The following is a 17,358-nucleotide window of genomic DNA, read 5'->3' as shown; positions in this document are numbered from 1 at the left end:
CCGCCAGCTACCCACGACCCCCGCCGCAGGATTTTGGGACTGCTGGTGAGTGGAACACAGCTTCTGCTCCAGTCCAATCACGCGGGACCTGAGACTGCTCTGGTTGGGGAGAGAGAAATCCGGCCTACGTAGGGCCACAACCCTCTTCCGGTCAGAAAAGCACCGGGGCAGCTGGGGCGCAGGGTCGGCTGACACTCACCAGCTACCCACAACACCCACCACAGGATCTTAAGACTTCTGGAGAGTGGAACACAGCTTCTGCTCCAATCCAATTGCACGCGGGACCAGAGACTGCATTAGTTAGGGAAGCAGAAAAAAGGCCTGAGTAGGACCACAGGCCTCTTCCGGCTGGACCAGCACCGGGGTACCGTCAGCTACCCACGACCCCCGCCGCAGGATTTAGAGACTGCTGGTGAGTGGAACACAGCTTCTGCTCCAATCTTCAAACAGTGACAACGATAACAACTAACCCCAGAGATTACCAGATGGCGAAAGGTAAACGTAATAATCTTACTAACAGAAACCAAGACCACTCACCATCATCAGAACCCAGCACCCCCACTTCGGCCCAGTCCAGGGCACCCCAACACACCGGAAAAGCTAGACACGGATTTAAAAGCATATCTCCTGATGATGATAGAGGACTTCAAGAAGGACTTTAATAACACACTTAAAGAAATGCAGGAGAACACTGCTAAACAGGCAGAAGACAATAAAGAGGAAGCACAAAAATCCCTTAAAGAATTGCAGGAGAACACTGCTAAAGAGTTACAAATCCTTAAAGAAAAACACGATAACATAATCAAACAGGTAGAAGTCCTTACAGAAAAACAGGAAAACACATCCAAACAGATGATGGAAATGAACAAAACCATACTAGACCTAAAAAGGGAAGTAGACACAATAAAGAAAACCCAAAATGAGGCAACACTGGAGATAGAAACCCTAGGAAAGAAATCTGGAACCATAGATACGAGCATCAGCAACAGAATACAAGAGATGGAAGAGAGAATCTCAGGTGCAGAAGATTCCATAGAGAACATCGGCACAACAATCAAGGAAAATGTAAAATGCAAAAAGATCCTAACTCAAAACATCCAAGAAATACAGGACACAATGAAAAGACCAAACCTACGGATAATAGGAGTGGATGAGAATGAAGATTTTCAACTCAAAGGACCAGCAAACATCTTCAACAAAATTATAGAAGAAAACTTCCCAAATCTAAAGAAAGAGATGCCCATGAACATACAAGAAGCCTACAGAACTCCAAATAGACTGGACCAGAAAAGAAATACCTCCCGACACATAATAATCAGAGCAACAAATGCTCTAAACAAAGATAGAATACTAAAAGCAGTAAGAGAAAAAGGCCAAGTAACATATAAAGGCAAGCCTATCAGAATTACACCAGATTTTTCACCAGAGACTATGAAAGCCAGAAGATCCTGGACGGATGTTATACAGACACTAAAAGAACACAAATTCCAGCCCAGGCTACTATACCCAGCCAAACTCTCAATTAACATAGATGGAGAAACCAAAGTATTCCACGACAAAACCAAATTCACACATTATCTCTCCACGAATCCAGCCCTTCAAAGGATAATAACAGAAAAAAACCAATACAAGGACAGGAACCACGCCCTAGAAACAACAAGAAGGTAATCCCTCAACAAACCTAAAAGAAGACAGCCACAAGAACAAAATGCCAACTTTAACAACAAAAATAACAGGAAACAACAATTACTTTTCCTTAATATCTCTTAATATCAATGGACTCAACTCCCCGATAAAAAGACATAGACTAACAAACTGGCTACACAAACAAGACCCAACATTTTGCTGCTTACAGGAAACTCATCTCAGAGAAAAGGATAGACACTACCTCAGAATGAAAGGCTGGAAAACAATTTTCCAAGCAAATGGCATGAAGAAACAAGCTGGAGTAGCCATTCTAATATCTGATAAGATTGACTTCCAACCCAAAGTCATTAAAAAAGACAGGGAGGGACACTTCATACTCATCAAAGGTAAAATCCTCCAAGAGGAACTATCAATCCTGAATATCTATGCTCCAAATACAAAGGCAGCCACATTCATTAAAGAAACTTTAGTAAAGCTCAAAGCACACATTGCACCTCATACAATAATAGTGGGAGACTTCAACACACCACTTTCACCAATGGACAGATCATGGAAACAGAAACTAAACAGGGACACAGTGAAACTAAGAGAAATTATGAATCAAATGGATCTGGCAGATATCTACAGAACATTCTATCCTAAAACAAAAGGATATACCTTCTTCTCAGCACCTCATGGTACCTTCTCCAAAATTGACCACATAATTGGTCACAAAGCAGGCCTCAACAGATATAAAAATATTGAAATTGTCCCATGCATCCTATCAGATCACCATGGACTAAGGCTGATCTTCAATAACAAAATAAATAATAGAAAGCCAACCTTCACGTGGAAACTGAACAACACTCTTCTCAATGATACCTTGGTCAAGGAAGGAATAAAGAAAGAAATTAAGGACTTTTTAGAGTTCAATGAAAATGAAGCCACAACATACCCAAACTTATGGGACGCAATGAAAGCATTTCTAAGAGGAAAACTCATAGCTCTGAGTGCCTCCAAAAGGAAACTAGAGAGAGCACACATTAGCAGCTTGACAACACACCTAAAAGCACTAGAACAAAAGGAAGCAAATTCACCCAAGAGGAGTAGACGGCAGGAAATAATCAAACTCAGGGGTGAAATCAACCAAGTGGAAACAAGAAAAACTATTCAAAGAATCAACCAATCAAGGAGCTGGTTCTTTGAGAAAATCAACAAGATAGATAAACCCTTAGCCAGACTCACTAGAGGGCACAGGGAAAGCATCCTAATTAACAAAATCAGAAAGGAAAAAGGAGACATAACAACAGATCCTGAAGACATCCAAAACACCATCAGATCCTTCTACCAAAGGCTATACTCAACAAAACTGGAGAACCTGGATGAAATGGAGAAGTTCCTAGACAGATACCAGGTACCAAAGTTGAATCAAGATCAGGTTAATGATCTAAACAGCCCTATATCCCCCAAAGAAATAGAAGCAGTCATTAATAGTCTCCCAACTAAAAAAAGCCCAGGACCAGATGGGTTTAGTGCAGAGTTCTATCAGACCTTCAAAGAAGATCTAATCCCAGTTCTTCACAAACTATTCCACAAAATAGAAACAGAAGGTACTCTGCCCAACTCATTCTATGAAGCCACAATTACTCTGATACCTAAACCACAAAAAGACCCAACAAAGATAGAAAACTTCAGACCAATATCCCTTATGAATATTGATGCAAAAATCCTCAATAAAGTTCTTGCTAACCGAATCCAAGAACACATCAAAACAATCATCCATCCTGACCAAGTAGGTTTCATCCCAGGGATGCAGGGATGGTTCAATATACGGAAATCCATCAACGTAATCCAGTATATAAACAAACTCAAAGACAAAAACCACATGGTCATCTCCTTAGATGCGGAAAAAGCATTTGACAAGATCCAACACCCATTCATGATAAAAGTCTTGGAAAGATCAGGAATTCAAGGCCCATACCTAAACATGATAAAAGCAATCTACAGCAAACCAGTAGCCAACATCAAAGTAAATGGTGAGAAGCTTGAAGCAATCCCTCTAAAATCAGGGACTAGACAAGGCTGTCCACTTTCTCCATACCTATTCAACATTGTACTTGAAGTCCTAGCCAGAGCAATTCGACAACAAAAGGAGATCAAAGGGATACAAATTGGAAAAGATGAAGTCAAAATATCACTTTTTGCAGATGATATGATAGTATATATAAGGGACCCTAAAAATTCCACCAGAGAACTCCTAAGCCTGATAAACAGCTTCGGTGAAGTAGCTGGATATAAAATTAACTCAAACAAATCAATGGCCTTTCTCTACACAAAGAATAAACAGGCTGAGAAAGAAATTAGGGAAACAACACCCTTCTCAATAGTCACAAATAATATAAAATATCTTGGCGTGACTCTAACTAAGGAAGTGAAAGATCTGTATAATAAAAACTTCAAGTCTCTGAAGAAAGAAATTATAGAAGATCTCAGAAGATGGAAAGATCTCCCATGCTCATGGATTGGCAGGATCAACATTGTAAAAATGGCTATCTTGCCAAAAGCAATCTACAGATTCAATGCAATCCCCATCAAAATTCCAAATCAATTCTTCAACGAATTAGAAAATGCAATCTGCAAATTCATCTGGAATAACAAAAAACCTAGGATAGCAAAAACTCTTCTCAAGGATAAAAGAACCTCTGGGGGAATCACCATGCCGGACCTAAAGCTCTACTACAGAGCAATTGTGATAAAAACTGCATGGTACTGGTATAGTGACAGACAAATAGACCAATGGAATAGAATTGAAGACCCAGAAATGAACCCACACACCTATGGTCACTTGATCTTCGACAAGGGAGCTAAAAACATCCAGTGGAAGAAAGACAGCATTTTCAACAAATGGTGCTGGCACAACTGGTTGTTAACATGTAGAAGAATGCGAATCGATCCATTCCTATCTCCTTGTACTAAGGTCAAGTCTAAGTGGATCAAGGAACTTCACATAAAACCAGAGACACTGAAACTTATAGAGGAGAAAGTGGGGAAAAGCCTTGAAGATATGGGCACAGGGGAAAAATTCCTGAATAGAACAGTAATGGCTTGTGCTGTAAGATCGAGAATTGACAAGTGGGACCTCATGAAACTACAAAGCTTCTGCAAGGCTAAAGACACCATCAATAAGACAAAAAAACCACCAACAGATTGGGAAAGGATCTTCACCTATCCTAAATCAGATAAGGGACTAATATCCAATATATATAAAGAACTTAAGAAGGTGGACTCCAGAAAGTCAAATAACCCCATTAAAAAATGGGGCTCAGAACTGAACAAAGAATTCTCACCTGAGGAATACCGAATGGCAGAGAAGCACCTGAAAAAATGTTCAACATCCTTAATCATCAGGGAAATGCAAATCAAAACAACCCTGAGATTCCACCTCACACCAGTCAGAATGGCTAAGATCAAAAATTCAGGTGACAGCAGATGCTGGCGAGGATGTGGAGAAAGAGGAACACTCCTCCATTGTTGGTGGGATTGCAAGCTTGTACAACCACTCTGGAAATCAGTCTGGCGGATCCTCAGAAAATTGGACATAGTACTACCGGAGGATCCAGCAATACCTCTCCTGGGCATATATCCAGAAGATGTCCCAACCGGTAAAAAGGACACATGCTCCACTATGTTCATAGCAGCCCTATTTATAATAGCCAGAAGCTGGAAAGAACCCAGATGTCCCTCAACAGAGGAATGGATACAGAAATTATGGTACATTTACACAATGGAGTACTACTCAGCTATTAAAAAGAATGAATTTATGAAATTCCTAGCCAAATGGATGGACCTGGAGGACATCATCTTGAGTGAAGTAACACAATCACAAAAGAACTCACACAATATGTATTCATTGATAAGTGGATATTAGCCCAAAACTTAGGATACCCAAGATATAAGATACAATTTGATAAACGCATGAAACTCAAGAAGAATGAAGACCAAAGTGTGGACACTGTGCACCTTCTTAGAATTGGGAACAAAACACCCAGGGAAGGAGTTACAGAGACAAAGTTCGTAGCTGTGATGAAAGGATGGACCATTTAGAGACTGCTGTATCCAGGGATCCGTCCCATAATCAGCTTCTAAACGCTGACACCATTGCATACACTAGCAAGATTTTGCTGAAAGGACCCAAATATAGCTGTCTCTTGTGAGACGATGCCGGGGCCTAGCAAACACAGGAGTGGATGTTCACAGTCAGCTATTGGATGTATCACAGGGCTCCCAATGGAGAAGCTAGAGAAAGTACCCAAGGAGCTAAAGGGATCTGCAACCCTATTGTTGGAACAACATGATGTACTAACCAGAACCCTGAAGCTCTTGTCTCTAGCTGCATATGTATCGAAAGATGGCCTAGTCGGCCATCACTGGAAAGAGAGGCCCATTGGACTTGCAAACTTTATATGCCCCAATATAGGGGAATGCCAGGGCCAAAAGAATGGGAATGGGTGGGTAGGGAAGTGGGGGGCGCTATGGGGGACTTTTGGGATAGTATTGGAAATGTAATTGAGGAAAATATGTAATAAAAATATTAAAAAAAAAAAAAAAAAAAAGAAACAGACAGTGCCATCCCTGACTGTGTGAGCTTTGGCTACAGAAGGCCAGGTCTTCCCAACCCTGTCACACTCTTCCCCTATGCAGGCAAATACAATCACATCTGCTAACAATGACACAAGTGGAGAGAGTTTCAACCAGACTCTGGGCCTCACCATGTTCCCACAGGAGCTCTCAGGATAGGACAGTCCAGACCCTGTATCAGGTCAAACACTACCCCCATCCAAAAGACATGTGCATGTCACAAGTCTGTGGATGGGACCTTGCAGTAAGTGGCCCATAGGGTGCACACTAGCAGATCCCAGAGTGTGAATGTGCATCCCTCCAAATTCATGTGCTACAAGGGAATAGCATCAGAAGGTGGAGCCTTTGGGAGATGATTGGCTCATGAGGGTTTTAACCCCGCAAAAGGAATCAGTGCCTTATAAAAGGACTGGACTATACAGACAAATGTAGTCATATGTTCAAGGGCCACATGTGGGAGTAAACAGCAAGGTGCCATCTTGGAAGCAGAAAGCAAGCCTCTCTAGATGCTAAATCCACCAGCCCCTTGAGTGTGAATGTCCCATCCTCCAGAGTGATGGGAAACAAATGTCTGGTCTGGTGTTTATAATTCACCCAGTCCCAAGGCACAGATGCACAGTGCAACTGAAACAGCTCTCAAGATGCAATCACTATCCTGGACTAACTACCCAGAGGGCTCTATCAGATGACAAGTGTCCAGACACATCAAGCAGACACACCCAGGGAGACAAGCAGCCACAGAATCACAGAGGCAGAGGAAGGCAAGGAGTAATGACTAGAGCTACCTGGAGCTGGAAGAACAAGCAAGATCTCCCTCACAGATTTTGGTGGGAGCAAGGCCCTGCTGACACCCTGATTTCAGACTTCTGACTGGAAGAGCCGTGGGAGAATGCGTTGCTGTTATTTTAAGCCACCCACTGAGTTTGTGGTAATTGTTACAGAACACTCAAAACTCTAGCTCCACAACTCAGCCAAGAGCAGGGAGTCTGCAGGAGGTCAGGGCCAGAGTGGTGGGAGACTACAGGTAGCATGTACCATCTACTGGGGCTTAGAGGGAGACACAAGCTATTAAGGCTTGGAACTACACCTGTGTCAATGCTTCAAGAAGAAAAGAAGCCACCAACCACTGGTTCCCAGGGCCCCAGACACTAGGCTTAAGGAACTGGTCGATGACACTTGTGCAAGGGGCAGGAGTAGACTAGGGACAGAATCTGGTAGCTCCAGCTGCCAAGTGGTCTCAGTGTAGCATATGCCAGTTAAAAGAGAAACATGGGTTTGTCATTAAAGTCACCCTGCAGGTGTTTGGTTCGCTGACCATGACGACAACGGCTAATCTTTAAAGAAACTGAAATATACCACCTATATGATGTTTAGATCTTCACAAAGCCCTTGCCAGCCCATGTTCTCCTTAAGCCACACAGTGACTATGTTAGACCTATGTTAGAGCTGAGGTTCACAGGGCCTTGCTGATCTGCACAGAGTGGCACTGTTGGTGATTAAACTCTAAGATTAAGGGCAAGTAATATGACCCAACAGATAAAGGTGCTTGCTACTGAGCCTGGTAACCTGAGTTTGATTCCTGGGACCCATACGATGGTGGGAGCAAGCAAACTCCTATAGGCTGTCCTCCAATGGGGGGGGTGTGGAGGGGGGGAAAGAGAGAAAGAGAGAGATTGATTTTGAAAACCAAAGTCCAAGTTCAGGACCAAGACTCTGTGCCAGACCCAGCCAGACCCAACACTTACTAGAGGAGGTCATAGGACCAGGTACTAAGTTCTAAGGCAGGGTGAATGGTCAGGCCTTCAAAAGCACATGTCATAACTAGGAATGCAAAGCCCAGAGAGCATTCCCAGGGAGACACCCTGAATATTAAGTGTTCCATCAAGGTCTTCGGAATGAGTAAGTCACGCCAGACTGAGTCTTGACTCACCTTCTCCAGGCACCCAATACTCAGACAATAGATAGCTCAGGCTGAGTTCTGCACACCAAACTGTACCTCACACCGCTTCCCAGAGCTTTGATGCCCTACCCTCAGCCTTCCAATGTTCCCCACAATGTCAGCATCTGTCCAGAAACAGGCTTATTTCAACATCAGCTGCAGAAGAGGGAACCAGCCGTGGGAAATTCTTGGTAGATCAGAAAATGTTCCAAGAGCTGTCTCAGAGCTCCCCACAGTCCTGAATCATCCAAGGCTCTGTGCAATCCCCTTCCAAAGGCCTCTATGAGGAAGGTGGCCTTGCAGGCCTTTCCTGTCCCCATAGAAACCACCTGGAGTGCAACCCTTGCTTATGTCAGAGTAGACTTTGGAGAATTCGAGAGTCCAGTTTGACGCTTCTGGAGCAGCACTCCTCCAGGCCTGCCTGGTAGGCTGAGATGTCTTACTGTTGTCCTTTTTCAAGCATCCTGTGGATATCTGAACCTAACAAGTAACAATTTATGTCTGAGACAGAGGCTCCCACAGTATCGGCTCCTCTGCTGTGGATGCCTGGCAAGGCAGAGAGGACAGGAAGTCCTCAGAAGAAACATAGTAGCAACAGAAGAAAGGATGCTTGTATCCTTCCTAACCCCAGCCCTAACCCTAACCTGAACTCTAACCTTAGCCCTAAGCACTGCTATCTTAGAAACAAAGTATCATCTTGAAGAAAGTTTTTATTTTTGAGGGACAATACTGACACTGAAGCAGCACAAGCCACACATGTCTGTTCTGAATGAAAATGTCAACTAATTTCAACTAAGGACAACCTCCTGACAGCATCCGCCACCTGGGAACTCTTCCTGTGCCTGCTCTACAAATGAGAAAGGTAAGGCTCAGAATAGTCACCCAGCTAAGAAGCCCCTTCATCCCTGGCAGACTGGCTCCAGAAACTGAGATGTTTACCGCTTTATATGGGTTAACTAGTTTGAAGAAGCCCCTTAGGGACCAGGTTACAGGGACTATATTGGTATCCACACCAGTAGGGGATCATGGGGCCAGTGTGAAGATTCGGAAAGGGAGCTGCAGAATCAAATGACAGGGGAAAGAAGTTCCCAGAGAGACAATTCAAGGAGCCCCCACGGTCTTGATCCACCCACTCAGAGGAGAAAGTGGACAAGGTTCTGGGAGCCTGGAGACCTAAGAAAAAGTCAGTGACTGTCTCCGTACTAGTAGGGGTTTTTTTGTTTGGTTGGTTGGTTTTTTTGTTTGTTTGTTTGTTTGGTTGGTTGGTTGGTTGGTTGGTTGGTTGGTTGGTTGGTTTTGGTTTTGGTTTTAGTTTGGTTTTTTGTTAGCTTGACACTGCAGTGGTTCAGAAAGAGAACCTCAATTGAGAAAATGCCCCCACCAGACTGCTACTGATGATTGGTGATGCCCAGCTCGCTGTAGTTTGTACCACCCCTTGGCTGGTGGTCCTGGGTGCTAGAAGGAAGCAGGCTCAGCAAGCCATGGGGAGCAAGCGGATAAGCAGCACCTTCCATGGCCTCTGCATCAGCTCCTGCCTCCAGCCCCGGTACTATTTGAGGTTCTGCCCTGACTTCCCTCAGTGAGAGACTGTGATGTGGAAGTATAAGATGAAGCAAATCCTTTCCTCCCCACGTTGCTTTTGGACCCCAGACAGCTTTCTCTGATGGTGTCTGCAAAGCAGGGCTCCTCTCTAGGGCCACCCATCAGAAGACCAAGGGTTCAAAGGTAATGGAAATAGGCAAAGCTTACCCAGGCTAAGCCTGGGTTCTCTAAAGAGAAGCAGTCATGGTCTGTTCCTCAGAGACAATAACATCATTGTCACTGTCCTCAATCACCATCCTAGGAGCCCATGACAGAGCACCTGCTGCGTCATGGATTACATCATGGCTGCTCAAACTGCTCCTGTGGTGTGTTGTCCCCATCACAGAGGGGAAGAGACAGGAGTCAGGGTGCCTGTGCCCTTGCTGAGAAGATGCCCTACCAGCTGGTGGGATAGTGGCTAGGGTAGTATAGGGTAATGACTAGAACACTGGCTCCGGCACACACCACAGGCTTGCCACTAAGCAGCTGCAGGACCTTCAACAAACAGCACAACCTTCCTGTGACTATTTCAGGCAGAGGAGCCAAAAGTGATTCCTGTCAAATGACATCTCCAAATGACTATCAGGAGCTTTCCACAGAGCTTGGTGGGACAGGATTCTGGTCATGTGGAAGCTCTTGGGAAAGACCATGACAGCCAATGCCTACTATATACACAGGGAGGAAGGTGGAGTCGTGTTTTCAGTTCCTCAGCTAGGGAGGTGCCAGAACTGGCAGAGATGCTATACAGTGCATGGGAGCACATCTACAGTCAGCCGGTTTCTTGGCTAAGACATCTAAGCAATGCAATGGAGGAAGAACTCTCCTCCAGATGATGGAACACTGGATGCTTATGCGAGGATAAATGAGCAGGGTCCTGACAGCAAACCTCACACAAAGTAAGTAGACACGGATCTCCCTTGGGCTCAGCATCATGGGTCATTAGAAAAAACGCAAATTAAACAGAGTGAGCTGCCAAGCATACACCCACTGAGGTGTATATTACTAAAACACTAAAAATTGACAGTGGTCAATGTCAGTAAAAAGTCAGAGCAGCCAGGACCTAATGGCATTGCTGGTGACATGCAAAATGGTCTCAAATGACGTTTAAGATTTAGGGCGGAGAATGTAGCTCAGAGATACACTTGCCTAGCATGCACACACACTACAAGAAAAAATAATAACAAAATAAAGAGTTTTACCATGCCCAGCATGATGGCACATGCCTGTAACTTCAGCAAGAGACTAAGGGAGAAAGATACTTGCAAGGTTAAGACCAGACTAGTTTATAGAATGAGACTCAGGTCTCCTAAAAAGAAACAACAAAAAGCTCACTACTCTTTAATGTAGTGATTCTATTCCTTGATAATCCAAGAGAAAGGAAGATACAAGTCCAAACAGATAATACTACAGCAGTCATAGCTTTTGGCTATGAGTACAGCCCAAACCAAAAAAAGACTCAGTTGTACCTCAACTGGAACACAAGCAAACCAATTGTGGTGTCTTCATGTGACAGAGTATTGCTCAGTAATAAGGGGAGGTAAAGGGGTGGGGCTGGCACCAGGAAGAAAGTAAAGAGATGGACTGGCCATGGGTCCGTGTGACAGGTTAAGGAGGGGGGTAGTACATGGGCATGCAGTAAGCCTAGGGGAAAAAGGTGAGCTGAGCCTCAGTCCAGAGGGATGCAGTGACGCTCATCGGATGTCTGCTTCCTTCACACATACAAAGGTTGTACAGCTGCCTCGCCTATGACTGTGGTTAAGTAGGAGGAGGGATCAGTGGCCCTGGGGGACAAAGCCCTGAAGGACCAACATAGGAATAGACAGTCTGCACCTTTCTCAGGAGAACCCTAGCCTCCACCACCTTCTCCAAAGGAGACCGTATGGCTCAGGGTGCCCCAGGGTTTCATGAGGAGGTCTTTAGAAACTAAACAAGGGTCACAGGCCAGCTACCAGCCTACTTGGGGCTCCAAGGACAATTCTGCCAGTTCGGGTCATAGCCATCCCATGCCCTAGAGAAATCAGTGTCTAGGAGATGCCTTGATGGAAGAGAATCTATTCCTTCCCCTCCTCAGTACAGAGAGGTCTGCTCTACAGCCCCAGCGGGCAGCCCAACCTTGCTTCCTATGGCCTCTTCTGACTCCCTCTTCTTCTCCACCCCCTCCCTCCTCCCCACTAAGAAGCCACTTTTAATCTGTGAGCTTGTCACATGCTGAACCATCTGGCTTCCTCTGCTAAGTTAAGGTACCCTGTAGAGGCTCTTTGAGGGTCAAGGACCAGTGCTTCTGGGTGTTCTCAGGGGAACCCACACAAAGCCAGTCAAGTACACTGTAGAGTCTGCTAAATGCCTACTGGTCCTTGTGAACATGAAAAGCAAACTCATGAAGACTAAAACCCTGGCAGCAACCCAGTGCACATCCAGGCAGCCAGCCCCCAACCCCACTCCCATCCTACCCTGCCCATCCTCAGCCTGGGAACTGGGCTCCCGTTTCAGCCCATCTGCTCAGCTTTTTCTCAGCTTCATATTGGGGGTAGGCAATCCCCTAGGAAAACAAGCTGCACAGAGGGAAAGGAGGACCGGACTGTATCTGTCTATAAAGGAAATGATGGATCGTTGATCCTGGATCCAAAGGAGCATTCTGCACCGGGGTCACACTACCAAGGGAACAGATGAGCCCTTCTCTTGCCAGGTACCTGCTCAGGTGGCAGGAAAAAAAAATGATTCAAGGGGCTGAAGAGATGGTTCTGACAGTAAAATACTTGCCAGGTAAGTATAAAGACTTGAATTCAATCCCCAGAACACATTAAAAAGCCAGGCATGGGGCCGACAGATATGGTTCAGTGGGTAAAGGCACTTGCTGCCAGACCTAATGACTTGAACTCCATCCCTGAGACACATATGATGGAATGAGAGAATCAACTCCTACAAGTTGCTCTCTGACCTCCAAACTTGAGATGTGGTACATGCACACACATACACACTCACAAACACACACACACAATTAAATAAACAAATTTAAAGCCAGGTTCAGTACTATTAACCTTAACTCTGGAGAGACAAAGACAGACTACTGGATAGATATGATACCCTGGGGCTTTGGGGCTTGCTGGCCAGCCAACCTGGCTTACTTGGCAAGCTCTCAGCCAGTGAGAGACCTCGTCTCAAAAAAAATATCATGGAATTTGTATAGAAATATCAAGGGACTTGTAAAGAAAAGAGGCTCAGTGGGTATGCAAGGGTGAGGACAAGAAAGGGTAATGAAATGTGATTATCAAATATCATGTGTGTGTGTGTGTGTGTACATATGAAATTATCAAAGCATAAAAATTTCAAAATAAAAATATGATTGTCTGATATCACCCTGAAAACAGAAACAAAAACAGGGATATGAGGAGAGATCTCCTAGATATATGACAGGATAGGGAGTGGGGGGCAAGCTGGAGAGATGGCTCAGTAGTTTAGACCACTGACTGCCCTTCCAAAGGACCTGAGTTCAATTCCCAGTACCTCCATGGCTACTTACAACCATCTATAATCCCAGTTCCAAGTGAGTAGGGCACCCTCTTCTGCCCTTCACAAGCATTGCACACACAAAGTACACTGATATACATTCAGGCAAAGTACCTATACACATTTAATAAAATAAATCTTAATCTTAAAAGGAGGGGAGACCCAGACACTCCTTCAACCTAGAGGTCTCAAGTTGTCCACAACAACTCAACCACCCTAAGCCAGAGGTCAAGAGCCCCAAAGACCAAGGGTCACCCCAGGAGCTCTGTGTCAAGAGGGATGAACAAACCCACAAGGATCAGCAGTACTGATGGCTGAGCACGCCATGGGACTCTCCATCCGTGCTGAACAAGTGTGCTGTGCACACTGTGGCTTTAAATCCCTGGAAAGCAGTTACCTTCATTCAATGGTGACATTCCTTAGGCATAGAGTCAAACCCTAGCCACAAACCATGACAGACACAGAGAGACAAGATATAACAGACCCCACACCAGCTACACACAAGATCTCCACCCAGAATCTTAAGGGCAGGGCCAGTCCCCTCCATTCCTAGCTCTCTCTATCTAACCCTGCCTCTGGAGTCTGAACACAGAAGTCACAGGCTGGGGACTTCCTGCGCTGAGTTCAAAGCATTTTTTAAAAGACAGAGTCTGGAGCTGGGGACGCCTTCTGATCATGAGTCACAGAGTTCACCAAGGATAGATGAGGGTCTGCCTGAGGCTCCTGAAACACCTGCGCCCCTCATTTCAATAGATCTCATGGGGACTGTCTACATCCTCTGACTCTCAGTGCCTCCACTCCTCAGCGCTGCCCTCTGCTGTCACCTCACCTCTCCAGACAGGCCTCAGTCATATCCCAGCATACACCAGGCCTCTCCACCCCGCGCTCCTCTGCACAGTCCACACCATACTTGGCCTCTCCCAGCAGCTGGACCAGCTGGCCATCCCTCCCTGTGAAGTGACTGCTCTTTCCCTCTGTGTCTATGCCCAACTTCTTCCATAGTACCATCCTAAGAACGTCCCTCTTCCGACTCCACCTTCTCCCTAGACAGCTGCCTTGGGCCTGAAAACACCACACGAACAACCTGACCCTTCTCTTCCTGCTGGGCTACCCCACCTCAGAAAATGCTTGCACCAAGAAATGTTGCTCCAGACCTTGAGACAATTCTTGCCTCCTCTCTTGGAATCACCTTGTCTCGTCAACCTACCACCTGAGAACTCTGAGCTCTGTTTCCAAATAAGCCTGCTGCTGCCCTGGGCAAGATCACATGCTCTTCCTGGTACTCCGACAGTGGCATCTGCTACATCTGCTGATTCCCACTCTGTTCTACTTCAGGCATCCTTCTCACAGCCATTAGGGTGAACACTCACAGTCCCCATCTCAGCAAGGGGCAATGGAAGCCGAAGGATCAAGAGTCCGAGTTACATGGTAAGACCTTGTCTAAAACAAAACAAAAACAAAACTGCACCTTTCCAATGCCCTTAACTGGGAACATTTTTTAATCTTTAGCCTGTCTTCAGGCCCAGACTCTCCCACCCTAAGTCAGGATGGTCCCGTGCTTCTAGTCTTTCCCAGTTCCTCTCCTTCCACCTCATCTCTGGGATCCCCAAGCTGTTCTGTGCTTCTGGTCACCTGAGATACCGGTAAGACCCAGATCCCGCTGGGCAGTCTGAAGTGGGGTACAGACACTGAGAGTGTGGCTGGTCCCTTTACCTCACTTTGAAGAGCAAGAGTCTTGAAGACCACCCTGACTCTACCTTAGTGCAAGTTCTCCTCGACTCTCAGGGCTCAGCTGAAATAGCATTTCCTCAAAGAAGCCCCATCAGTCCCTCGCCAAGGTCTCCTCAAGACCCACGACTTTCTCCTTCCTGAGTGGTACAGAGCTTCTCCTGCAAATATTCACCTTCCCTAGCTGTCCATCCCTCATTCTTGCCGCTCCCTTTTCAACTTCTGGCCCGATGGGTGAACAGTGATCCCCAGGGAAAAAGAGACCTCAGTCTCCAGTCCACTCCTGAGTCACTAAGCATCCAGCACTGGGCCTATGGGCTCACCAGTCCCTGTAGTGGGTCCTGTCTACTCTGAGTCTGGTTCCCCCTCCCTAAAGCAGTGCGTCAATTTTCCTTCCTGGAGCCACCTCATTTCTTCTCTCAGCCTCCCTGGTGGAGGTCATGAGACTCAGACCTGTCCAATCACAGCATTCCATTCTCTCTAGCCAATGAGCTTCCTCCCTGGGACTCTGTCAGAACTACTGATTAAAAAAAAATGCTATTCTTTTTCCATGAGAGCTACTTATCCCATAGGATAAGCTGCCATCACAAAGAATAAAACCATCACAGAAGAAAGTGGGAGAGAGGTCGACTCCCCCAGATGCAGCCATGCCTGGGAAAGTTCCTAGGCTGAAGTGAGTAGTGCTTCTGTCACTCAAGAGTCCTGACTAATGCAATACTCACATAAACACTGGGTGTTGAATGAATTAAATAGTCATGCGAGTGAAGCCTGCCAAGAGAACTCTCTGACTCTCCGTAGGCTTCCTCTCTATAAACTCTTGATGATGTCCCTGAGCAGAGGCAATCTTCCCACGACCCACTCTGCAGACCAGAAGGCTGAAACTCAGACTGGCCACATCCTCCTAGGTATTGCTCCATGCCAGCAAACCACCCTGAAGTTGGGTCACATACTATGCTGAGGGCTTTGGATGCCCAGGCATCCCCACCAAGAAAAAAAGAGTTGCACTACCATCTTGTACACTAGCCCACACACTACCCATCTCTGAATGCCTAATGAGGGCTCTGCTGCCATCGTGGCTCAGTGTGAGACAGGCGAATGCCATGCAGTGATGTTTATCTGCTGCCTCTGGGATGCCATGGGAAAGGGGAGCCGCCACACAGAGCAGCAGGGAAGAGGAGCCAAATTGTTACTTGTGAGTCATCTCAGAACAGAGCCTCATGCAGGACTAAGATACCAACAGGCCTTGAGGCCTGTTGAGGACTTGGGAGGCAGGAGACTTCCTCAGATCTAGTCTTTACCCGATGAAGTGTGAAGGAGGAAGTTGGGGGTGTATGGCTAATCTAACAGCCCTTCCCAAGGACTAGCCTAGGACAGGGTGGTCATCCCATGGACGTTGGAGGGAGAGACTGAACACAGAAAGGGATGGAAGGAGAGCTCAGTGCCCTTTCTAGGAAGGGTGGGGGTCCTAATCAAAGATGGGGTTCTCTCCAAAAGAGATTTCTTTCTGACCAAAGCCCCAGAACAATTCTCCCACAGAGACCGAAGCCATAGGCAACATCCCCACAGAGACCAGGGTAACAAAGCCAGCTGAGAGGGGCTGATCAAATGCTATCCAAGTCCTAGGAGGGTCTGCTTAGTCCCTTCCTGTCTTGGATGGCAGCTCCTTCAAACACCCAGCTTCCTTCCTCCAATATGGACTCCTTGTTCTCAGCCTCACCATTCCACATGGCTTCTCACTAATCTAAGCATGCTGCCAATCCCACCGCCACCCATCTGTTTCTTCACTGCCCCTTGTCACAGACACCCAGGCCTCAGTCATACTTTCTCCTCACTCTACCAGACTTAACAGGACACTGACTCCTGAAGTGTTGGACCCTCCATGGCCACCATAGAACAGAAGCAGCTGGACTGGAAGCTAAAACAGCAACGAGGCTTCACGATGCTCCCAGCATTCCCATCCTCCCACCTCTTGACTTTTGAGCCTCTTACCTTCATGGTCGGGGGAGCAGTGAGAGGAGGGGACAGTGGCCGATCTGGGAGGGTCACATCCGAGCTGTTGGCCAGCTCCTGCTTCCTGTAAAGAGACCAAAGGGGACAGAAGCTGTAAGCAAGGGCTTTCTTGAGCCTTCCCTCTGTGATCTAAGAGTGGCTGAGCTTGAAGACTCGGAAAGACACAGGAAACTAAAGTTGACTGCATCTCTTCATAGGGATATACTAACAGTGAAAGCAGTACAGTGCAAGACCCTGGTCCATCAGCATCCCCTAAGGACATGTAAGCCCCCAGATGCATACCAGAGTCTCTAAGGATGGAACCTGAGAATCTGCTTCACCCAGTTTCC

At 46.2% G+C, this 17,358-nt stretch overlaps 1 protein-coding gene across 5 annotated transcripts in view; it reads right to left on the bottom strand.

Moving 5' to 3' along the window:
* Rap1gap2 (RAP1 GTPase activating protein 2) overlaps positions 1–17,358 on the bottom strand; it is a 214,730-nt gene that overhangs the window by 90,942 nt on the left and 106,430 nt on the right. For all 5 annotated transcript variants that reach the window (XR_003838023.2, XM_085829826.1, XM_029483716.2 and 2 more), the window contains one exon: positions 17,009–17,093. Coding sequence is in view for 4 of the 5 variants with exons in the window: in XM_085829826.1 (XP_085685952.1) it covers positions 17,009–17,093 (85 nt within the window). In the remaining variant the exon portion in view is untranslated. The remainder of the gene's footprint in view (positions 1–17,008; positions 17,094–17,358) is intronic.

This window comes from Mus caroli, unplaced genomic scaffold (genome assembly GCF_978045245.1).
Source record: "Mus caroli unplaced genomic scaffold, Mus_caroli_1 scaffold_13, whole genome shotgun sequence".
NCBI classification, from domain to species: domain Eukaryota; kingdom Metazoa; phylum Chordata; class Mammalia; order Rodentia; family Muridae; genus Mus; species Mus caroli.
Note: the sequence above shows the minus strand (reverse complement) of the source record. Positions and strands in the feature narration are given on the sequence as shown.